The following is a 23,667-nucleotide window of genomic DNA, read 5'->3' as shown; positions in this document are numbered from 1 at the left end:
CCCACTCAAGTAGTTGTGGCTCTTCTTGTTATGCTTGTTTTATCCAAGGTCAGACATTTCCAACCCTTCATTCATTTTCAAAACAGCTTGTCCTTGTCAGGTTTGTAGAGTACACCCTAGACTGCATTGCCCGTTGGTCGTAACCTACCATTTCCAATAATTTTATATTTGTGTCTTTGTAGAAGAGTAATTAGTTGGTAATCGTAGAACTCTGTGAGCCAGTCTGGGCTAATTTTACAATGTTATTGTGAACTTGGTGTTACAAGCTAATATTTTTTTGTAACAGTATATATACTATGAATTCATTCATTTTCTGTTCTGCTTATCCTTACAAGGTCTATGGGTGTACATGCTATTCCAGCTTGGCTTGGTACACTATGACTTGGTTGTCAGCCAACCGCAGGGCACTTATAGACAACACCCAGCACACACACATACACTTGTATCTAAGGAAAATTGGAAGCGCTGAATCTGCCTACCATGCATGTTTTTGTTATGTGGGAGTACACAGAGATACCCCATGTGGGTATAGGAATCCACACGGGGAAAGCTGAAGCCCGGAATTGAACCGTTGATCTCTGAACTGACAAAAACATGCTCATTCTACATGATTGTTATTTATAAGGTAGAACATGATTAGTTTCAAATGTCTCAAAATTATTAGTCGAGGAATTTATCCATAATGGCTTTTTCCAAGACAAAAATATATTGTTTTGTCAACACAGTATGAGTTCCGGAAGAACCTCCATAAAACAGCATGTAGCTCATCTGCCATGATAACATTTTCTAATGCCTTGTTCTTGTTTGATTACCAAGTACATATGTGTTTATAGGTGTGCCATTAGTTGTTTGATTGGGGAAGCAGCCTGTGATTTATTGCCTAAGGTGATTTCAAATGCCCATTTCCGAGTAAACAGTTATAACTTTGATTGTGATTAAGACTCTGCAAGGGGGTGCACGGGGGTTACTCTGGGAGAATTTCCGAACACTAAATGTGGACTGAGGACAAAGCCTATATTTGGACATTAAAAGAGACACTTCATTAGGGGATTGTATACAATGTGCAACACTGGCGGGCCATTTGTCATTAGCTTAACGGCATTCTGGAACCGAGGACGTTGGCGGCTGGGCAATGGGCCAGAGTGCCATCGTAAAGATGCCGGCGCTAACAAGCTGAGATAACTAAGTCAATAAAGCAAAGACTTTACATCACAGGCGAAACTGTGCTGCAAAATCAATATAGTACATATAAAAAATGAAAAATTGCCCAAATTTAACTTTTCTATTTTTTTTCCTTTCTGCTGCAGGTGTTTGCTACTCCCTGATTGGCTAGTGTCAAGTTCTTCAAACAAGGTAAGATGCCTAACACAGTTCCATGTGGAATTTTCCTATTCTTGTGTGGGTTTTCTCCGGGTTTTCCGGTTTACTCCCCCATTCGAGAAAAATATGCAGGCTAAACTAGTTAAACACTCTAAATGGATTTATCTTTCCACATTTAGCATGTATGTGAAAGATGTTTTAGTAGTAATTAAAAATTTAAAGTCCCAGTTATGATTGTGTACAGTACTAAATTATAAATCCTGTGAGAGAATGACATATTTGTCTTGTTTTAGGGGGAAAAAAGTTTAACTGCAGTAAAAGGTCGAGGGAGGTAAATTTATCACACTTTTGCCTTTTTTTCCCTGTAAGATTAAAAGCTCAAGTCATTTTCTTCATGCTTAAAAATGAGCAAAGCAAGCCTTCGTTACCGCAATTAAGCAGCAGTGAGGTAGAGCGGGTAAACACTGACTGCTGCTATTCAAGCGAAAAGCTATCAAACTCCCACGGAGGCTCACAGAACAGTCTGTGTGTATCATTGGATGTGCGCGTGGTGCTAATATTGGGGGAAACTTGAACTAGGGCGCTCTGCCGCATAATTAAGCAAAGCCAAAAGGGATGACATTACCAATGATCATCATTTTCGAAGATGGGGGAAACGCCTTCTAAAGGTTATTAAAGAAACATGTCAGGTATCATCCTTGAATATATTATCAGTCCTTGAGGCATTATATAAAATTATTGCTACTTTTACAAATGGCATTGTGCTGTTGTTTGGTATGGTTTTGTTTAATTTTAATAATTATCTTGTGATAGCATTTCATTGGTATATGTTAAGCTGCTTCCCATTATGCTGTTGCAGTAAAAATTTGCGTTATGTTGCTTAAATTTAGCAATTCCTTCATCTGTCATGTTATAAATTGAGTCATTAGGTGTTATTTCATTTTTTGTACGTTCACATTTTCCTCTTTCTGAATTTTGCCCTTTTTTACATAGTTTTTGTTTTGTTTTAATATTTTAGTTTATTTTAGCAATAGTTTTTTGGTGCTGTGTTTTTGTTAGTCACTTTTCAGTCATTTTTAACTTCACTTTTTCCAGTTTCCTCCTAAATTTTTTAACATTTTCACTTGACAACTAGCTGTGTTGTTCCCCCTTTTCTTATTTTGCTCTGTAATTTTTAGATTTTTCTTGTGTTTTTTCTATTTGGTAGTTCGGTTTGCTGTACTTATTATTGATTTTTTTGGATAGTTAATTGGCAATGGACAACTGACAATTTCATTGCTCATTCTTCTCATCATAGCTCTATGACTGGCTTAAGGTTGGAGTATTTATTCATACTCAATATTGGTCAAATTATAGACGGCTGAGCCGTGCTGAATTTTCGTAGTTGCCGCGTGTAAAAAAAAATTGGAAACAAAACTGCAGAGCTGGTTTTGAGTGCGTTGAGTGACGCTTGAGCTAATACCAAAGATGGATGGGGGTAAAGCGGGAGATTAGGGAGTCTAAAATGGAGACAACAAAGTGCGAGGAAAGGCGAGAGATCCCAGAGCTGGGAAAGATAAGATACACCAAGGACGACTTGAAAGAGACGGAGAATAAACACGAGGGATTCTGAGGCAGAAAGAAAACAATCAGACTCAGAGCTGCTTGGAAAATGACGCAAAGTTAAAACTTTTTTTTTGCCTAAATCCACCAACATTTAAATTGTTCCATGTATCCTGCTCTTAGGAAGATAAAATGATTTTATTCCTGAGAAATAATCTCGGAATTTTTCCCTCATCCCTCGTCCAATACTTGCAATTTATGGTTTTGATATTTTGGGGTGTATTGTTTTGTTCTTACACAAATTCACTTCTGCAGTTAACTTTTCTTGTTAGACATTTGAATCTTTTCTTTTTGAATTAATTTAACAACATAAAGCATCAATTTTGACAAGCTTTATTCTCACATCTAATATGTTGAGTTTATGTGAAATACTTGAGCGACTAACAGTAATTGGGGAAGATAAAATGCTCACATTCTACTGTGATGTGTTCAATTTTCAAAGCTTGAATGAGTGGTTAAAATGCAAAGATGCTATCATCTGGAATGCAGTGGCTGTGTAGGGGGTCTCATGGGGGGTTACCACACCCGGGGAGTAGAGCAGTGCTCCCCTCCAAAGCCGATCCGCTCTAATGGGCTCCCGCAAGGAGTGCAGCCAGCCACCTCCGCTCATTTTTAATGATTTGCCCACTTTTTCTGACGCCATTGCCCAAAAAGGAATTTTTCCAACTTAATATATTTTTCCATTGTTACACCTGCTTATTATTCCTTCTATGAAAGTGAAGTCATTTTTAATCTTTTCCTTTTTTTTACTCTTGTGGAAGAGAAAATGTTCAGCTTCATGATTAAGTATTATGCAGATTGGAAAGTAGTTTTATTTATTTTTTAATGTGTGCATAGGTTTTGCAAATGTGACAATTTGCATTTTCCCCATGCCTATGTGGATTTTCTTTGGGTACTTTGGGTTCCTCCCACATCCCAAAATCCCATTTAGCAGGCTTTTTTAACACTCTTAATGGTATGAGTATGCATAGTTGGTTGTATGTCTTTAAGAGCTCTCACAGAATGATTTCCCCATTTTTGGCAATTTTTATGGTTTTGATTCTTTCCATTTTTGGCAATTTTTATGGGTTTGATTCTTTCCATTTTTGGCAATTTTTATGGTTTTGATTCTTTCAATTTTTGGCAATTTTTAGGGTTTTGAGTCTTTCCATTTTTGGGATTTTTTATGGTTTTGATCCTTTCCATTTTTGGCCAATGACACTCTCCAATTCCACCTTTTCTGCCCCATGTTACACCTCTAATCTGGTAAATTTCCATTACACATACTCTAACCCAGCAGTCTCCAAACCATTCCGCAAAAGGGCTGTAAAAATTTCATTCCAACTGAACAGGAGGACACATTTTCCACAAATCAGCTGTCTTAAAAGCGTGACCAGTTAATTGCAGTCAGATGGTGCTTTGTTTGAGCAGAACCCTCTTTGGTAAACTGTCTGTGTGGGATCAGTTGGACAAAGACACTGAGTTTGCCCCTAAGGACTGATTTGAAGATGTCTGCTATAAAGTATTTATTTTGTTTTCCAACATAACCCTGTTTATTTTTGACAATAGAAATTTCAGTTGCTCAGATATGAGCTGAACTTGGAGAAGTCATACATAATAGATTTGTGTCTTTTTATTTACACATCTCGGCATGTTTTGCTTTATTTTCGTATGTGGTGGTGCAAAGTATTGCAGAATTCTCGTCTTTTTTTAGTAGTTTTTTTGCCTGATCGGTAGCCATCAATTAGTATGTTGTTATGGAAGGTATTTAGCACAAATGATGTATGAGATTCTGATTCTGTGGCACATCTCGTCGCCATCGGTGATGAGTCAGGTACGAGAAAAGGAAAGGTCACGCGGCTGTCGAGCCATCAACGTTTGATGGATTGAAGCTGTTTCACTGGGGCACATCTTTGTTCAATGACCCTTCAGTGGCACTCGTCTTTCATTACGTCTAATCTTCTTCTTCTTCTTCTTCTTCTTCTTCTTCTTCTTCTTCTTCTTCTTCTTCTTCGTCTTTTTAGCCTTTGCTAGTTTGGCCAGCGCTCTTTAAATTCTTCCATGAGGAAATCAAAGAAATAGAAATAGTCTGTCAATCCCAGAAGAAAAGTTGATTAACTGTTCAGCCAATTTTTAAAGTATATTTTGTCAATACTCAAAGAAAGATTCCCTAAATTGATTAAGTGAAGTTTTTTGTAGGATTTCAATTCATACTTGTCTTTGTTGGTTGCCAATTTCGGGCTATTGCAAAAACAGTAGCATTTTATGCATATAGATATTCAATTTTCTGATTGTCTTCTATATTTTTTGTTATTCTTTAATGTGGGCAAAGATTTCTGTTGCAGTGAAAAGTCGTCATGTATATTTTCTCAACTTGAGTGTACCATTATTGTTTGAGAAGTAAAAAACAAGCTGTTTGTTGTTCAAAGGTGACAGCAAAACAACATTGTGCTTGAGGATAATTGCCATCCCGATCTGTTTCCCTATGGATTGAAACAAACTCGTTTTTTTTGTTTATTGATTTGCCAGGAGAAGAGAAACCTTCTGTCTAACCTTGTGGTGTAAAAGATGGCCGTTTAGTACTGATAAGGTATATTTTGGATGTCATTGGTAAAACAGAAGCTGTAAAATAAGAGAGAACCAATGAAGAATAGAATAAGTAAAGTAAACAAGGCAAAACGAAAATATTACAAAGCAATAAAATAAGTAATCTACTCAAATAATTCCAAAAATGTGTTAAACAGATGTAAAACAATTGATATTTTTTACATTAAGCACAAGAAAAATAAAACAATATGTCCAAAATGTTAAATCACGCAATAAGCCCATGTAAAAAAATAAGTGTGAATAAAATATAGAAAAATATTTGAACTAAAATGCAACATTACATTACAACCTTTAACAAAAAACCTTTGATGACACACATATATTTGGGAAATATATTAAAAGATAAATGCAATTCTGAAAGTTGCTTTTCCCTTTTTTTCTGAATAAATGTTAGTTTTAAACGCTATACCTGCCAAATGTCCATATTATATCATACGGAAATGAATAATTTCATAAACAATTTCAGCATATGACATATTATAAAGATACTTTGAGGGCTTAGTTAACTTGAGTGGCTCACACTTGTTGGAATATGTCACAAAATGCTGTTGCTGCTTGATTTGCCTGCTGACAGGATGATGGACACCACATGCTTTAAGACTAACGAAGAAGGGTTAGCACAGCTAAATGGAGTTGCCCCTTTGTGGCTCCTGATGTCTGCAGTTAGAGGGAACAAATATTGATTCCAAAAATTGGCATACGCATAATTACCGACAGCTTTAATGCACCCAGAGGTGTGCTGTTTGAGTCCGTGGCCAAATCAATGCATTTCATTTCATTAGTCAATATGCGGTGATTGGGTTTGGACCAATCCATCTCATAGGGCTTATCTAACAATGGCAGTGTACTTCAGGGATCTAAATCATTAAACCTCTTTAAATGTCACAGCCCACCCACTGTCTATCTGTATGTATTAATAATAACAACAACAACAACAACAACAATAACTGCAACAATAATAATAACAACAATAACAACAACAATAATAATAACAATAACAACAATTATTATAACTAACAACAAGAACAACAACAACAATAATAATAACTAACAACAAGAACAACAACAAGAACAACAACAATAATAATATGAATGACAATATTAATAATAACAAGAGTAATAATAGCAATAATAACAATAATAAAATTAAGGAATATGGAGGTATATACCGTATTCCACGCACTATAATCCGCCTCTTCAATGAATGGCCTGTCTTAAAATTTGTTTCCTACATAAAGCACACTGGATTATAAAGTGCAGTAATAGTAGTAGTAATATTGGTGGTAGTAGTCGCGGGGGATTGTGTTATAGTTGTACTAGATGGAGTAGTAGTAATTGTAGTAGAGGTTAGGAGTTGTTATATATCCACTAGTTGGAGTTAACCAATATTAATCCTTACATATTGTTCATCATATAAGGCGCACTTTTGAGAAATTTGAATTCTTTTGGTTGAGTTTGAATTTGATTTATTTGATAAGGGAAAGCACATATTAATGAACATATCTATATTCAGAGTAGGTGATTGTTAAAGTGCAGAAAATATGATATATGCTATTATAGATATAAAAGGATCATTAAAAGTGGAAGGGAAACTGTTCTTGCGTGGACAAGGAGTACTGTGATTATTTGCTGCTGTTGCGGTTAGCCAGGAACAAGGTGAGGGCCACTTCATCTGTAAGGTCAAGTTTTCTAAACCTCCAGCGACAAGCACATTCAGCAATTATTTATTTTTTTCCCCTTTGGCCATGAATACAGACAGTGGGTAAGCCTTCACCCAGCTCCCGCCTTCTTTAGCCTTGGAAACAGAGTTTGAAAAACCCAAACTTGGTATGGTAAACAAAAAAACAGAAAATTGTAGTCATGCCTCATTGTAATCAGAGAGTTGCTCACTCCCAATTACAGTCATTGTAATGTCAATATTTTTGTTCCTCTGCATAACTACTGTGCACAAGCTTTTCATTATTGGAGAAGATAAAAAGCATTCCCCCCCTACTGTGATTGTTTTCAAAATCATAGTAATGTAGCAAGTAGGGAGGCAGCAATGGATAAATTTGTGTTATTTTATATTCTATGGAAGTTTTGAAAGTTTAAATTGTCTGTGGGCTTCTAAATGTGTCTGAATCTGATTGCTTATGCATTCAAGAGGAGACTATAAACATGGAGAGTGAACTTTAGAGTTTACATAGTTCCTAACAACCAAGTGAAGGTATTTTTTTCAATTTTAAACGTCTTTTTCCATTTATCTGTAGCCATTTGCTGCATGAATATACCAAATTTAACGCCATTCAATGGCTTGGTGTGCTCCCAATCGATCCTGAACTTTGACTGACAGGCCTTTCAAAGTGCAATCAGGCACTGAGCCATTAATGGGAAAACGCAAGGTGAGGAAGCTATTTATAGCCCGATGTTGTTGTTTATCCAGTGCGGTGAAAGCTGCCAGGGGAAGCGTGACGCCACCGACTTGCCGGGTGGGTTTGGCCGCCGGCGCATGTCAAGCTGTCTTGCAGCTTCTCGAAGTTTTATCTGGACGGCAGTGTGAAGGACGAGAGGCTAACGGCCGACTCGCACCTTCGTCCATGTGACGGTGTCGACATAAATTTGAAAGTGAGCTGGTGGATAGTTGCCTCACCTTATGTGTCAGGGTTGGGTGCATGTGTATCTATGGGTGCATGCTTGGGTAAGCGATTATAGACGCTCGTCGCCATGACCAGAACGACTTCCGGTTATTTTTGTTTCCCCCATCATCAGCAAGGTTAATGAAGCTTGGTCTCAGAAAAGTAATAACAGTCAGGTGACACCAGAGATGGACATTGTTGCCTTGGCGATGGTCTTGAACAGTCAAGTGTTAGTATTGCTACTGTTGTTAATTATACTCACTTTGTCTATGTCATATCAGCATTATGGGAACATAGTTATTATCATGGTAATTGTAGTTTCTGCACTACACAATAGTAGTAATGATTATGATAATGAAATGCTAATATTATTTCAAGGAGTCTTTACTGTTAGCCAATGAGTTAATGCAAGATATTTTGCATGGTTTCAAACCTGTGTTTAATGAATTTAAGTGGATATGCTTTGATTTTTTACGTCAAAATTCCTATATTATATTATTATTTTAAGTTAGATGTCTCAAATTTCCCGGCAACACATATAGTACTTAGATTATTTATTAGATTATTACTTTTTCTCCTTATTATTTTTTAGTATGATTCTTTATTAATATAATATATTATTTAACAGAATAAAGCAATGCATTAAATGAAGAGAAAATACTGATTTTATTTAAAGTGTGACAAAACTGATTAATAGTAAATGTATTTACCTCTTGTGTATGTACTCTATTATAATTACTCCTAATAATTATAACTGCAATGGTGCTTTTAGAAATGGCATGCCATGGGAATCAGACCGAATGCAACAACAAAATCTGACATTTTCGCCTGATGTTGTAGTTTTAATGCTTGATTGTCACCGTACGCATCATAAATCATAAGCGATGTCCAAATGTCAGCAAGAGAAAGCAATTGAGTAGCGGGCGGCCATCCGATACCCGCGCCCAATTGAAATGTCTTGAACGCGTCAGGTCGAATCTCGAATTATGACAAAAATGGCGTGCCGACTTGTGCAACTAAAAGGGGGCGGGAGGATCACGTGACCTTGGATGCATCCAAAAGAAAAGATGATTTATGACTGGAGGCCGCCTACCGTGAAATACGTCACAAGTTTCCTGGAGAGAGATTGTAGGGGATGCCAGCATAATGAGGAGAAAATGAGTCACCAGGAAAATGATTTCCCTAGGAAGGAAAGCAAAAGACTGCATCAAGAAGAACTAACTAAAAGTAATATTAAGTTAAAATATAGTCAAAGACATTATAAATTAAATCTACTCTTGTATTCTGGGAAGGACTTGATTACTTTTTTTGGTCGGGTATATCATGTTATACAATAACTGGGGATGGAATTTAGTCATTTTTTTAGTACCTGGCAACCTACAGAATTTTAAAAAAGTCGTTATTAGTCATTTAAAACTAGATAATACATCTAAATGCTAAAACAGTGAAATATGTAGTAAGAGTTGAGCAAATAACGGGTGTGAAAATTAAATGAAAAATGGACCTTATGTAATTCAATTAATATACTTTTCTGTTTTGCTTTTTCTGTAAAAAAAAAATAAATCCCAATACATTTTCATAGTGAGCAGATGTCAAGAACTGCATAATGTAGTACTGTACCGCTTGAGCCAACTCCCTATTTATTTATTTGAGGTCTGATAAATTTCCTCATTGCATTGTGACGGGTCGTTCTTCATCCTAGAATGATTAATGTTGCCTGCTGTTGGGTGAAAATGACACTTTTTACTTCTAGCCTTGTCCTTTAAGAATGACAAAGATAACAACTGTAAGACAGTAAAATTACCTTGAAAACAGCCTTGGGCTCTCAGAGTTAATGCATTACGTGCGCTAAAGCCATAATATCTTACAAGCAGTGAGTTGTAAAATAATGCTGCATCTTGAACCACATGCTGCTTTCACAGCTGCAGATTTGCAGAGAGTCTGGAAAATATGTGCTTACCCTAAATTAAAAAGTCCTATCCCCCTCATATTGACCCCCAAAAATATTTTTATATATATTTTTTCTACCTACTCGCAGGTTAACTATCTATAGGGGCCTGTGGTTTAGTTTGAAAATAACATGGGAAATGACATAATAGTGAAATAACTTCATCATTTGTATAGTGAATATTATAGTGAGTTTCAAGGGTTGTACGAATGGGTTGTGTGTCAGTGGTTAGTAGGACAGTTATAAGATCGAGGTTCAAGCCGAGTTTCGGATCTTCCTCTATGGAGTTTGTATGTTCTCTCTCGAGCTTGCATGGGTTTTCTCTGGGTACTCCAGTTTCCTCCCACATCTGAAAAATATACAGGTAGGTTAGTATAACACTCTAAATTGCCCTTAGCTATGATTGGTCATCCGTCTACTTGTGCCCAGCAATTGGCTGTACACCAATTTAGTGAGTCCTCCGATTCAGTCAGCTGAGATAGGCTCCAGCACCCTTGTGAGGATAAGTGGTACAAAAAAATTAATGAATGAGTGAGTTTTAGAACTCCTTTCTATCTAGTATAAAGACCAGCATTGCCATTGCAATGTTAACTTACTTTAAATCCATCTTTCCAGTGATGCAACACATGTTTTTTGATCCAGATGTTTGACATATTTTAGTAAAAGTGGGACAGCAGTTGCCTTGTCGGTCAGATTAAATGCAGTATATTTCTATATGCAAGATATAGAGCAGCAGGTGGTCTATTTTTAGCTCCCAAGCATATGTGATCAAAACAGTGTGGTCAGCCATCTTTGTGCACACGTACACAGAGCAGCTGGTTGTTGACAGGTCTGAAGTGGCTCCGGCTCATTAGGTAAGGTTGCAGATTGGTTGCTATTTTTAGACACGGCAACATGCCCACGTTTGAAGCGTCTCCAGAAAGCCGCACTAACAAGTTGCTTGGCTGAAGGGTTGCGATGAGACGGATGGGGTCTCGTAGGGATGGAGTTCAGGGTCTCGAAGGGATGGAGTTCAGAGTGAGAGTGGGACAGGTGAGAAAACTCTTACCTTAGGGATTGAAGTAGACTTTACCTGTCAATCTGTTGCTTGGGAATTTTGATTCTGATGGGTTGGATTGTTGTTGTTTGGATTTTAGCATGAATTATCTTTTTCTCCAACTTATGGAAATGTATGCAAATTCCATCAGTTATTAGACAATAGTGACTGTACAGTAAAAACGTGTTGTAAGTCGCCAAAGGAATAAGCACTTTGCTTCAGGGGTGTTGGTATGAATTTTAACTCAAACGCTCTTTTGGCAGAGAGCTGCTGCGGTAAAGTTTATTTCTCTCCTTGGTGACTCATTTTGGCGCTCAAGTGCTTTCACGCTGTGTGCCACCATTGTTGGACGTGTCACTTTTCCATCTCACGGGCTTTTGTTCCTCCTCTGGTTTGAGTGGGGAAAGATTTTGTGTCAAATCTGTCCAGCGATTTGTCGATGGCTGTCGCTCAGGAAAAGCCTTGCCTGTCATATTTTTAGGCTATGAAAAAAAACATTTGTCTACTTTGTGCCAGATTCAATGTACATAAACTAGAATCTTAGATGAGTAGTGCATTGAATCCCCATAATTTAGTTGTGTTTAGGCCAAAACAATGTTTTACTGTTTATTTTAGCAATTTTCTGTTGTATAATGCAAACTTTCGGATACTTTGTTCTTTGTAAAATTCCCCCTTTTTTGGTGAGAATTCCTTGGGTTTTACAGTTTCTTGATTTTTGTCCTTAGAACGACACGCCAGTCATTTTGATGGTTTGTTTTTAAATACATGAAGTATTTTGGAAGATAAGTGCATAAAATGAGTAAAATTGAGTTCTTTGAGTTATGGCAAGAAACTGTTTTTTTATCTATCAGAGCAGGATTTTGTGGGCGGGCATAAAAAGACGGTTAGGTGATATCACCTTGAACTTTTGCTTTGTGACTAGCCGCCTACCATTTTCCATCAATGGCTGCTTTTCAGCTGTCTTAGTAGTTACTTACAGAGAAAATGTTGACATTAATTTTCCTCAACTGAGGCAGCACGTTGCACAACTGGTTCTCACGTCTGCCTCACAGTTGTAAGACCGCCGGTTCTCCTTTTTAGTTCTAAATATTCTTTTACATTATATATACATACTTTTAGAGAATACATTTACAACAGCAGAAAAATATAGCAGAATATTCTTTTTTTCCCCAATCTGGCAGTGCCTGTGGGCGCACAAACGTCCTGTCTTTAGACTAAAAAATTCTCTTTTTAAAGCTCCCTGATCTGTTTTTCCACACTATTTGCCTTTGTGGATGTTTTACAAAGAAGTATGAAAACTGGCTGACAACCATCCGCCTCTTGTGCAGAGAGCCTAAGGCCAGCCAGCATTGTGACAACACGGCAACCGTTCTAGCCATCTTGGCTCTCCTCAACCTTCTGCCCAAGTAGTGCCGGCAGCCTCGTGTTGTCCTACTTTGTGAAGGGTCACTACCATGCTTTGGGATCCAGCATTTTAGACAAGGAATCAGGTAGAAGAAGAACCAAATTGACTTTTCAAACACGCCTCTGGCTTTCTCCTACGATGAACAGATGCTTCTCAGCATGCCCGACAGATGCTATTTTCCAAGTTAAAGGTAGACATGCGCGTCGTCTTCTTCTGGGATTAATGAGATGCTCTTTTGCCAATCCTCTTCTGTGTCTTGCCTTTCTCAAGGTCAACAAGTTTAGATGAATTCAATCACATTCTTAGTATTTTAGCCCACTGGGATACCTTCAATTTTCAGTCCATTATCTGCAACATAGTGAAGTTTTATATGTAATGCATGTATTTAATTCTGGTAGTGAATGGTGCCTCAACTATTGTACATTTCGGACTTTAAGTCGCACCTAATAATTTTTATATATATATATATATAAGAAGCACTGGATTATGAACCACTGGTCTCTTTATTGTAATATTTACACCTAAGACAAGTATTTTATTATGTTATGTAAAATCCATAAATGTACCAATTTGTAATATAAGACATAGTGTTCAAAGCCGTGGGTAATATCAGTTAACAGTTTGAAATTTTTGCCCGTTTCCACATGGTGCAAGCAGCTCTACTTTAGGATAACTGTGTCTTGAATTTTTAAAGCCTTAGGTCTAAGTGCTCTCACTTCAAATAAGATGAAGTTAACAGGCCAGTGACCCCCTACCGCCCTCATTATTTTTCCTTCTTTTTATCTTTAGATATTTTCTATACCGTGGAAAAAAAAGGTAATCTTACTCACCTATGGGGTGCATTTTTTTGGTTCTTAAAAACTCTAACTAACAACTGTGTTGCATATTTTCAATGTACATTTAGGAATAAAATACATTTAATCAATTTCCAAAACTAAAATAAGTTACATCATTAGTTTGGGTGCACCAAATTGTTTTGCCTTGATATTAGTTAAACAGTACAATTATTTATTTCTTTTGCACTAGATGAGTTTCCATGCACACACACACACACACTGAGTGTGGTGTAAAGCCGGGTGTCATAGCATCTTTCTGTTTGATGACTAGTGTAGTAACACCAGAGCGGCAGCACAGCATCGGCTGGCTTCAAGCTCGTTAGTGCGAGCTCATTACCGAGATGGTTCGCCATACAAAGTCAAAGTCAACATCCGTTTGTGCCTCATTACAGCAAAAAGGATAGTTTGCAGTGTTTAGCGCAGTGTGACGATTAGTCCGAATAAGGAAGAAACAAGTTTTATTTTTATGGTGTTTTGCTATACTATGCACAAATGCACTTACTAATTTAAAACCTAAAGTCCATAACTTTACGAGATGGTATACAACCTTTAATTAGAAACCCTAAGCCTATATTCATGCTCAGTTTTGAATAAATTTAATTAAAGTTTCTTACTAAACCCTGTACAAGGGGTGTCTATATTTTTTTTAATCTCCAAGGGTCTTCTTTGGGAAATTTGAAGGATGCAAGGGGGAACTTAAAATCGTAAAAATAAAATTACCGTATTTTCATCACTATAAGGCGGGCCCTCAATGAATGACACATTTTAATTTTGTTTCCATATATAAAGCACACTGGATTATAAGGCGACCTGTCTATTTTGGAGAAAATTTAAGACTTAAGTGTGCCTTATAGTCCTGAAAATACGGTAGTTTAAATAAATAATAATTTGTTGGCTGGTGCTAGGCTTGATCATCCAATCACAGCCAGCCAGAATGGATATGATGGACTAAATACTCTTCAGGAATTAGGATATTGTATCCTTTTTGCATTTAAAATGTAAGATATGATGGATTTGATTGCTCCTCTGACCAATAACTCATTATACCAGTCACCTTGATGAATAGAAATACTATTCAAATCAATGAGAAAGAGTCAAAACATCTACAGCTCATGTAAATATAGAAGTTGATTCAAAACAGGAGAATACTGCATTGCTGATTCAACTACTCTTATTAGTTGTTTTTAGAGTAATTGTGGCCTCTCACAATAGAACTCAGTAAAAATAAATAAATAAGAGTCATTAAGTTAAACCAGAGGCATGATGAACTTTATTGTTTTGTCCAACAGTGCGGATGTATGAATAAATTGAACAGGTTTGATTTTAATTGGAACAAATAGTATTCGAAATGCACGCGTTGCCCTATTTGTATCACGATCTCCATATTTCCTGCTGTGTGCACCCTGCAGTGCATCGCTTTTAATAATCAACACGCAGGGTTCGAACGCCGCCTTTTCCGTGGCCTGGGATTCTTCATCTTCTTGGTGACGTGGTGGAGAGTGCGTCTAAAGTTCAAACGTCGCATCCCATTACTTGGATCGCATGTGATGAGAAAGTCTGCTCTGTTTTAAACAAGGCCATTTGGATGGACTCTTTTTGGCATGTGTAAGCTTGTCATGTCGCCATCCGAGTAAAATACATTAGAGAGTAAGCAAGTGAATAATTCGTACATGAATATATAGTACTTGTTTGTCATTGAGGGATAATATAAGCAAGTAATAAATTGTTATAGGAGTTTATTAGGGACTACTTTCCTGAAAAGTTTTATGTTAATGGTTTTTTTTTTTTGGTATCATTATTGAAGTATATTAGTACATTGCATTTTTTTGCATTTGGAAAAGTCTTATATTAAATTCATAGGTGTAGTTTAATTTTGCATTGTTATGTGTTGCAATTTTGGTCATCTTTTTTATTGTTTTTTGTTGATGGATGTTTTACAATTGCATAATTAAATACGCTTAATTCTCCATAGATATGAATGTGGGTCAGCCTTTTATTGAGGATAAACTTAAGAGGCAATGGTTGCCTTAAAATAATCACTGATTATTTTATAAACTGTAATAAATGCCTTTACCTTTAAAATATTTTAGCTTCATATAGTTTAATCTACTTTAAAATATTCTACTTATATTTCCTTAACTATTCCCTATCATGACACGACTCTTGTGAGGATAAATGGAACGGAAGACTTCTAAATGAACAAATATCCATGTTCATTTTATTATACTTCCTATGAAGCGGGGGGGAAAAGCACTTTCTGCCAAACCCGTCAATAGACACATGGTATCATGATGAAACTTTGCATCATGCGTTATATTTGTTCTGCAATTTGCGTTTATTTCCTGCCTGATGTTTAGAGGCTCTGCCGAGAATTGCTCTAAACAACGACCACAATGTGGACAACTCCACTCTGCAAATTAAATCCTCATCTGCTTAATCGTGGCTATTAAAACTTTCCTGTTTTTATGGGGCAACTCAGAACGAGCACATTCCGGCTTTGTCCCGTTGACTGCTGCTCAGTTTTGCACTTTGTGTGTATCAGTTAGCAAGGTTGTTTTCTTTCTCTATCCCTGTCTATGTTTTTCTCTTTCTATCTTTGTCTCTCTGTCCTTCTCTCTCTTTCTCTTTCACGGATATGAACTCCTCCAGGGAAATTAAAAGCAAAGGGAACATGTGACTCAGTCACGCTCGCCAATTTAGAACCACCGAAATCCGTAAAACATGATATCACTGTAACCATGGTTGAGAAGACTGTGGTGATTGTGCTACAAAAGGAACACCACCACTCTTGCTTGGACATCGAGCAATATTGCTGTACCTCTGGATAATACCTTTATTTGTTCCGTGTTAATACTTGTAACTCAAAGTACTTTGTGCCATTGGAAAGAATGGAAATGCCAGAAAATTCTCAGAAATTATGATAAGCAACCTTCATCATTTAGCCTTCTTTAACCAAAGAAACAATTCTAAGATTCATATTCTTGCCACATTTTTAAGTTTTTTTATTACAGAATTAATAGGATTGTTGCATAGCTGTAGTGAAGTACATACTTCAGATGAACATAATGACAAAAGACTACATTTTAACAATTTATCACCTCATTTGGCATCTAAGCATGCCACAACTTGTTACTGTTATATGCACACCCACTTTTAACTTTTAAATGGATGGATTTATTCAAATTAAAAAGTCATATCTCAATTGTTAGAGATTGTGCGCCATTGTGGAACCATGTTAGTTCATTATTTGTTTTCCTGCACTGTTCACTAGCTGTTTTTGTGTGTTCTATACGCCTTTTTCGTTAATTCCAAGCCACTGCAGAATCAACACAATCCAGATAGCCTTCGTCTTTGCACCACCATTTCACTCTTTCCTGTTGTCAAGTTGACGGATTCCTTATTTGGATGCGGTCCTCCCTGAGGACAGCACGTCTGCTCCCTACTTAATGGAGTGTTTGAGAAGCTGAGGTGGTTAACGGCCTCTGGCTGAATATCCAGACAGAAAAGGTTCAAATAAGTGGATGCTAACGGAGGTTATTTGCTCACCTACTGTGGGACTTTGTGTATCATCAGTGTTCAGATTGGTAGAAGGGCTTTTTTTTTTCCTAGCATAAAATGTAAATCAGCTATAATCCCGTTGGTCAGAGATTCAAGCTCTAAATTAAGTGCTGCTGGGCTTTTGTTGGTGCATTTCAGGCTTCTTGTGCACTATGATTGAGTATTGAATAGTCTAGAATGAGTTAATTTTTTTGTCTAAAGTGTTCTGTAGTTAAGTTTTTCTCCCTCGGAATCCTACACAGGATAGGGGCTTTAGAAAGTGGATACATGTATATCCATTCGCATTATTTTTTTAAAATTTCAATGCAGTTGCATCTTAAATTATCTTTTAGAGGAGATTGAGGCGAGAGACATGACTATTCCCTCATTTGTTTCCATGTCATGTCATCATCTCCCAATGGACAACATCAAAGTAGCTCTCATATCCTGGAGAACAAAGACCAGGTCTTTCAAGTCATTCATCTTATATCCCTTGAAAGGTTGTGAAAGTGCTTCTCAGGGGTCTTGATGGCCAGCTCAAATACTAGTCAACTGAACAGCCAAAGAAGAACATGAACATATGACTGTTTTCTAGTTTTACAATGGTTCAAAATGGGATTTGTGGTTTTATATGCCAGATTTGAGATGAATAATTCCCATAGTAAAATGATGGTCAAATTTGGACATGGATATTAGGAAATATGGCCTGAACACTGCAATCCACTTTCATCAGGGAGACAGTCTGTTGTTTCTTGATCTTCTGCAAGGCCTGTTTAAAGATTAAAGTGGAGTTCATTCCTCGGCTCCTCTTCATCATCCCCTTCGCTCTCATTTCTATGCAAAGGTCAACCTCAAAAAGAAATTCAAAGTTCTTCTGAGGCGGAGTGGAGTAATTAAAACCGATAAATTAAGGCTACAACGGCGCCTTTCCTCCACCCCTTTTTGCTCCTTCTTGCTCCTTTGATCCCTGCTGCTTGCTTTTGGCATTTTCTGCTTATAGAGAGAGAGAGAGCTACTTTCCCAAAGAAGATCTCACACCTATACGGTGAGAAAATAGCAAAATTGAAAAAGCAAAGAGGGTGGAAGTAGGACTGGCATGACCTTCAGACATATTATATTTTACTTTTTATCATCTGGTGATGCCTTAGTTGCCATTCTGTACACATTTGTATCAATTTGGGTCTAAGAATTGTTCCTGATGTGATAATCACTTACCCACATTTCTTGATCATGACACATATTTGGCCTTTGATTCTACTGGAATCGATTGGCATTTCACATTAGCCGATAACATAATTAAAGCAGAAATTGCTTGTGCATGTTAGTTTTACTGAAATATCAAGCTTGGTAATGAAGGAAGGATCCAGGTAAGACTTTTCCATACAGCTCAATTATTCTGTCATACATTTATTTATCTGGCAAACCCTTATGTACCTATTCACATAAGTCCTTTTTTCCTAATTTATACCATTTTATCAAGTACAAACATGTAATTGAATGAACCTATTAGTTTTTTAAATGGCTTTCCTGCAGGCTTTATATTATGGTGTTACTATTGTTATTCTATGGGAAAACAATAACTGATTGTTAATGAACAAGGAGCCTTTACACACACATCTACATACATATGTATATCTTATCTACATTTATACATACTGTACCTTTAAGACTTTATCGTTATATAATTGAAAAAACCTTCCAATTTATATATTTCAATTGATTAAATTGCAAATTCTGAACTTCTGAGCTCAAATCCTGAATTCATTCATTTTCCATCCCGTTTTTCTTCACAAGCTTTGCGGGGGTGCTGAAGCCTATCCCAGCCAAGTATGTAGAGCAATTGCAGGGCAGGAGGAGATGAAAACCATTCAAGTTCATACTTAAAATGTAGTGTTCAACCAACAGTGAGAAACTCTATACAGGATTCTCGAATTGACGGATATGTGCTAACCACTCTTCCACCATGCCGCCTCCTATACGCAAGTACGATGAAATTATATCCATTGAGAAACAGCGGTGCTTAAAATTGCATGTGATGATGCTGACAAATATGCTAATCAGAGTCCCTGTTGGTATAAATATGCAAATCATCACTTCACTATTTTTTTTTTTGCTGTTAATAATTCAAAGCTTGGGGAAAGTGAAGGCCTTATTAATTGCTTTCGCTTTTTTCTTCCCAATTCACAGCACCGCCTTTACTGCGTACAACTGTGATTATATAGATATAGATATGTATTTGAGGCAGTGGCACAACTCCCTTCATCTGTGATTAATGGCGGCTCCAATGCTTTTTTTGTGACGTAGAGAGGACTCCCTTTACGGTTAATTTCAGACTTTTGCCTATTGGGAAATAACAGTCTACAATTTAGAACGGAATTTCCTGTTTGCAATCTTGTAACATAACATATAGGTTGTATTGCTGTTTTGTTTATTTTTCACATCAATGCAGACTTTACTGAATACCTTCTTGATTGATATGTCTTTCATTATGACAGCTGCTGACAACAGAAAGTTGCTTGAATTCGAGCATGTTAGTACTCCACTCCGTACGTGTGATCCTTTTCCACAAAAAGCTTTCACGCTATAACTTCAAAACCAATTTCGTGCTCCTTTTCCCGGCTCGTTTTTACCACTTTCACGCCTTCTCAGAGCGTTCTCCGTTCTCGACATGTCGTTTATGGCGTGCGTACACTTTGCTTTGAACCAAGTGGGTTGACAGGAAGAAACTGAGAACTCGGCAGAATTCCCATGTGCCATCTCCTGGGATTGAGTGCCTTATGAAGTGGGGGAGCTTCTAAGTCTTAATAAAGACAAAATAACGTGTTAACAAAAGATTCCTCCTAAAAAACGTGCTGATATACATTTGATTGGATTTTAGTAAGTGCTTTGATGGACTATATTTACTTGTGTCTTTGGCCTTGATGTAAAAAGTTGCATATTTTAACTGTGGCAAAAGTTTGGATTGGGTAAAATAATGTACTCATACTTGCATAAATGCACAGATTGCAGTTTAAATTTAATTTAGGATGTTTTTTTTTGTCTATAAACAGTTGCTTTCTTTCCTCTGTAGCATTTATGAGGAAGCAGGTTCTTGTTTTTCAGGGTTTGGGTGTCATATTATCTCATTAACATAAAAAATGGCTTCATTTGATTTCACTCTGCCTGAAAAACAATACCGTCTTTGTTATTGGATATAAAAAAATCAACAGATCCTGGTCTAAATTCTATGATTTTGTGATATGGAATATGAAAGAAAAACTGAGCCAGATGTTGACTTGTTTGTAGCCATATTTTTTTTCCCCCAGTTAATGTTGCTTTTCCCTTTTGTGATTTACATTCCAGTTTTTTAATTTGATTTTCTTAGCTATAATACCTTTGTTTTGTGAACATTTGGTTAATTTATTGCCCTTGTGTAGCACTTTGTTTGAACAGATGAACTTCATCTGATTTATCAGAGGCACATCAAAACGGTGGCAGATGTATCCTGACTCTCATTTAAAATGTATTTAAATTTAATTGGTTCATTTGGAACAGAAGCCACATCCGTGTCATAAAAGGGCATCCTCACTTGTGCATTTTCTATTTGCACACTTCAAAATGCATTTTTATCCAATTGAAATTAATATGTTGTTTAGCAGTGTTATAAATAGAAATTGTCATATCAGTGGAATCTCACAGTTCAGACAATTCAGTAAGGCAAGGTCGGATATAGTGAAATCTAAAAGATGAGTTAATCCTGCAGTTTTGGGCTGAGCAATATATTTTCTGTTATATTGGTAAATACAAGTTTAGAGATGCCAAATTGTAGCATAAAAATATCGATATTGATGTTTTTTCTTTGGCTACCATGACTCATCTCCTTCCTTTCTATAAGGGTATCTTTAATGGGTTTCAGATTGAGTTCTTACCATTGCCTTTTTACCTGTCTACATTGGTGTGCTAATGGAAGATGAAGTACTTAGTTCAAATTGCCATAGCTACCATGTTTTTATCAGACGTGTAATAGAGTCAAAAATTTCCCTTGGTACTTAGATTTTTGCCAGCTCTCTATACAATATGACTTCTAAAATAGGCATCAATAAAGACAGCTGTTTGCAAAATGAATGGATGACACATGTCAGCAAAAAAATATACTTCATAAGATCTGACATTCTAATTATCAAGCAGTTTTCCCAAAAGAAAAACATATTTCTTGTATCAAATGCTCTTGACAACTACTTTTGGGAGTGAGGTGAAAAATAAATACTTCAACAACTTTTAATTAAACTACTACCGTGATTGACAATGATTATATACAAAGAGATGCTCATTTAGACAAGAAAAGTGTGGTCAAATAGCAGCGGGGGAGTAGCACAAAACACATCAAGTTGTGATTCGCTGACATCCTGCCAGATAAGTTGGCTAAAATCAATGCAAAGCTGCAAGAAAGAAAACATCTGCGATTAAAAAAAATAAATAAATAACTCCTGGATACCGTCAGCATCATTACAGTGGAATGGATTGGATATGCAAGTAAACTAATGACCGTCATGGTGAGCAAACGTCAGTCAGTAAACAAGTGAGCGCTTAATGGACTCATCATTCATGGTAGCGAGGCGGAATAAATGTCACTTTTATCATATCAGGGGGAAGGAAAACAACTTATGATGTCACTCACTAGCTCAATATTTTCTGCTTGACATTGAATTGTTTCATCCAGTCATCATGAAATGAAACTGATAAATTGATAACAAGGTGTAGACTACGCTTGGGTTAAACGTTTGGGTTGAAGGATTTGATTGATTTTAGTTTTTTTATTCAAAAATGCACAACTGGGCCAAACAGTAAAGAAAAAAATACATTATATGAATAGAATTTTCTGAGTTAGCTCAATTGGACTTGTTTTAGTAAGTCTCTGTTGTATAATTTAGCATGTAAACGTTCTAAGGGTAATGTTGTCATTGACCTTGATGAAATATGTTAAAGTATAGCAGTAAGGCTACAAATAAATAACAAACCCAAAGACATCCGACATTATCATTTGGAATCAGCTGTCATTTTGTTTTGTTTTTTTGAGTATTCTTAAAAGCCCTGGGACGTCATCGCGTCCTTCTGTCATTCAATGCCACTGCGGGAAGCCATCTAAACTATTAAAGGAGCCTGCAACACCCAGATGAGGCTCATCATATTTTATAGCGGATTAGTGGCTAATCCGTGGTTTATCCCCACGAGATAGGTAAACAACCAAATGTCAGCAAGCGTCCTGTTAAAACATGCAAATTACAAGAATACTTCTCTGCTTGCCATTTAGCCCGTCCTCCTAGATTGAGATTTTTTTTGGGGGGTGTCAAAAATGATGTCTTGTAGTCTTCTTCAGTTGCATTTTTATTCCCATGAAGGATGTAAACCTTTGTCTGTGATCCTTTATAGGAGATTTGTGCTTCATAAAAGGGCAAATTTCTATTAAAATGATTTTACCTGAAGGCTTTATTGAGATTTAATTGCACGTTTGTAGCCACTAATGGATTTGGCATTACTCCTAAGGATTTAGCATATGAGGATTATTTTTTGTTTCATTCTTTTTTCCGCTCACTATTGCTTGAAACTATGGAACTCCATTAATTTGAATAATTTTATATATACTACATATTATGAATAATATATTTAGTCATGCCGCCTGATGATGTAGTGGTTCACTTCCCTGACCCTGGAAATATATATATATATATATATATATATATGTATTATATTCACATTTGCACATATTGGCTATATCATTATTTGTCATTATTTCAGGAAATGCTTAACTTTAATGGGATTTTTCTTTGGTTATGTTCCCTTAGTTTCTGCTCACCAGCTGAAGACTCTCAAAGTTGGTCGTAAGAACCTGCGCTGGAGATATGAATAGCAGCTGGTGGAACCATCTCCAGAACATTTCGATGTGGAGCACCTAAAATGGGGGCAATGCTGGAACTCGATATCTGATCATCGTGAAGACCACAACAAACCTCTATCGTGTCTCACTGCAGTCCCAGCAAAATCTGCTGAGCTTCATCTTTGTTTCTGTGCTTCTGTCCTTACGATGGCCCTCTATCTTCTACTTCTTCCGGCTTTACTGTTCCTACGACTGCCCGTTGTGGTCAGCGGGGACTGCTGGCTTATTGAGGGTGACAAAGGCTATGTTTGGCTGGCAATTTGCAGTCAAAATCAGCCTCCATATGAAACCATACCCCAACACATCAACAGCACGGTCAGTAAAGTTCTCTTCTATCCTCCAATACTATATATATATTTTTTTTGTTTTAGGTAAATGTCTTTTTAACCACCCCCAAAAATGTGTGATACAATTATGTCTAGTTAATTCAAGGACTTTAAGCCTTACCAGCCAGAAATTAGAAAGCTGGGGTTTGGGCAAGGTCAGACGCTCTTTATGGAGCACCGCCAATTATAAATACAATTGGTAGTCCCAGCTGTGTTTAGGCCAGGGTCAAACTCAAGTAGTAGTAGTAGACAAGCTCTGTTAGGACCTATTGAAGATCCATAAATCACTGAATAAGAAGAACACATTTAGTTCATGGGCAATAATTGGACTCATTTCACAGGTTCATGATCTAAGGCTGAATGAGAATAAGCTGAAGGCCGTACTTCTCACCTCCATGTACCGATTCACCAATCTTACTGACCTCAACCTCACAAAGAATGAGATCAGCTACATTGAGGATGGAGCTTTTGCTGGACAGGCGAACCTTCAGGTTTGACATAATTCTTTTTATGAATATTGTGTCATTAATGTTGTAAAAATG

General features: G+C 36.8%; 1 protein-coding gene across 1 annotated transcript in view; it reads left to right on the top strand.

Annotated features, from left to right (window-relative positions):
- LOC144198456 (protein phosphatase 1 regulatory subunit 29-like) overlaps window positions 1-23,667 on the top strand; it is a 60,224-nt gene that overhangs the window by 32,850 nt on the left and 3,707 nt on the right. The window contains exons 4-6 of the mRNA XM_077719481.1: window positions 1,308-1,353; window positions 22,708-23,114; window positions 23,467-23,616. Of these exons, the coding sequence (XP_077575607.1) occupies window positions 22,947-23,114; window positions 23,467-23,616 (318 nt within the window). The 5' untranslated portion in view covers window positions 1,308-1,353; window positions 22,708-22,946. The remainder of the gene's footprint in view (window positions 1-1,307; window positions 1,354-22,707; window positions 23,115-23,466; window positions 23,617-23,667) is intronic.

The sequence above is a fragment of the Stigmatopora nigra genome, chromosome 6 (assembly GCF_051989575.1).
Source record: "Stigmatopora nigra isolate UIUO_SnigA chromosome 6, RoL_Snig_1.1, whole genome shotgun sequence".
NCBI classification, from domain to species: Eukaryota; Metazoa; Chordata; class Actinopteri; order Syngnathiformes; family Syngnathidae; genus Stigmatopora; species Stigmatopora nigra.
This window is presented reverse-complemented; position numbering and strand designations above follow the sequence as displayed.